This window comes from Orycteropus afer, unplaced genomic scaffold (genome assembly GCF_000298275.1).
Source record: "Orycteropus afer afer isolate SDZICR_OR568_19922 unplaced genomic scaffold, OryAfe1.0 scaffold00044, whole genome shotgun sequence".
NCBI classification, from domain to species: Eukaryota; Metazoa; Chordata; class Mammalia; order Tubulidentata; family Orycteropodidae; genus Orycteropus; species Orycteropus afer.
In genome coordinates, this window is record NW_006921631.1 from 6109601 (window position 1) to 6111476 (window position 1876).

A 1876-nucleotide genomic window follows, 5' to 3' on the forward strand; every position below is an offset into this window, starting at 1 on the left:
GTATGGTTTGGTAACATCAGGACTGTGCCTTTTTACTTGTCAACCTTGGGGCTTCTCAGTCTCAGTAGCCTGCAGCTGTCTGAGTGAAGAAACGCCTCTAGCTCCAGTGGGCCAGGAGCAGGAGGCAGAGCTGGACCCCAAGGTTGAGGGACTTTCACCCAGCCCCTAGAACCTGGCACTTTGAACTTGGACTTAAAGCTTCCAAATTGTAAGAATAAACTCCTGCTTTTAAGGCCGTCCCATTTATGGTATATTCTTGTCAGAGCAGTACTAGGTAACCAGAATAACCCCAAAAGAAAATCACCAAGACATATCATCAAATTCACCAAAACCAAAGACAAAGAATCCTGAAAACATCATGGGAAAAACAGAAAGTTACCTATAAGGGGCAACCAATAAGACTAAACTTGGATTTCTCAGCAGAAACCATGCAGGCAAGAAGACAATAGGATGGTATATATAAAACCCTGAAAGAGAAAAATTTCTAAGCAAGAATTATGTACCCAGCAAAATTGTCCCTCAAATATGATGATGAAATTAGGACATTTCTAGATAAGCAGAAATTAAGGGAATTTGTTAAAACCAGATCAGCCTTACAAGATATGCTAAAGGGAGTCCTTTGGACAGAGAAGCAACAACAGCCAACAACAACTGACCATTAACACACATGATGACATAACCCAAAAACCAACCCAGCTATGGAAGTATCTAAAGTAAATAAGCCTACGAGATTGTAAACAGGGAGCCAGAGACATCAATTGACAAATGAGGACAAGTACAAACCAAAAACAGGGAAAAAATTGTGTAGTTATAGAACTTCTAAATGGTAAGGAAATCAAGACCACTACAAGATAGAACAAACTGTTCTACACTTGGGAAGAAAACTATAAATCATAGGGTAACCTCAAAGAAAAATGATAAACCTTCACATCAAAATAAAAAAGAGGACCAGCACAAATATTTAGCAAATACTAAAACAGTAACAATGAAGGAAGTGATAACACAATTCATAAACAAAACTCATTCAGGAACAAAAAAATCAACACCATGGAAAAGCACATAACAAATATGACAACAACAAATTCATATTTGCCCATAATTACATGTCTGCCAAGGGACTTATCTCTAAGATTTATAGAAAACTCCAATGCCTCAACAGCAAAGGAATTAACAATCCAATTGAAAAATGGGCAGAAGACATGAATAGACACTTCACCAAGGAGGATATTCAGGTGGCCAGCAAACACATGAAGAGATGCTCACGATCATTGGCTGTCAGAGATGCAAATCAAAACAACAATGAGATACTATCTCACTCTAACACTGATGACAAGGTTCAACAAGACAGAAAATAACAAATGCTGGTTGAGATGTGGAGAGATTGGGACTCTCATACACTGCTGGTGGGACTGTGAAGTGATACAACCACTGTGGAAAGCAGTTTGGTGATTCCTTAGAAAACTGAAATGGAGATACCATTTGACCTAGCAATCCCATTACTAGGTATATATCCTAGAGAGGTAAGAGCCAGGTCAGGAAAAGATACATGCACACCCATGTTCATCACAGCACTATTTACAATAGCAAAAAGATGGAAACAACCTACATGCCCATCAGTGGGAGAGTGGATGACCAAACTATGGTATGTACACATAATGGAATGCTATACAGCACTAAAGAATAATGTAGAGTCTGCAAAACACTGCATAACATGGATGAACCTGGAGGACATTATGCTGAGTAAAATAAATCAATCACAGAAGGGCAAATATAGGATTAGATTGTTGTTGTGGAGGGTCAAGGAAAGATTTATATATGGAGGGAAACTTTCTTTGTTGGTTGCCAGGGGTGGTAAGGGAGGGGAAGGAACTCTGCA

General features: G+C 39.1%; 1 protein-coding gene across 1 annotated transcript in view; it reads right to left on the bottom strand.

Moving 5' to 3' along the window:
• Nucleotides 1–1876, bottom strand: part of MPZL1 (myelin protein zero like 1) — a 33473-nt gene that overhangs the window by 20372 nt on the left and 11225 nt on the right. The window contains 1 exon segment of the mRNA XM_007937785.1: nucleotides 904–923. Coding sequence (XP_007935976.1) covers nucleotides 904–923 — 20 coding nt within the window.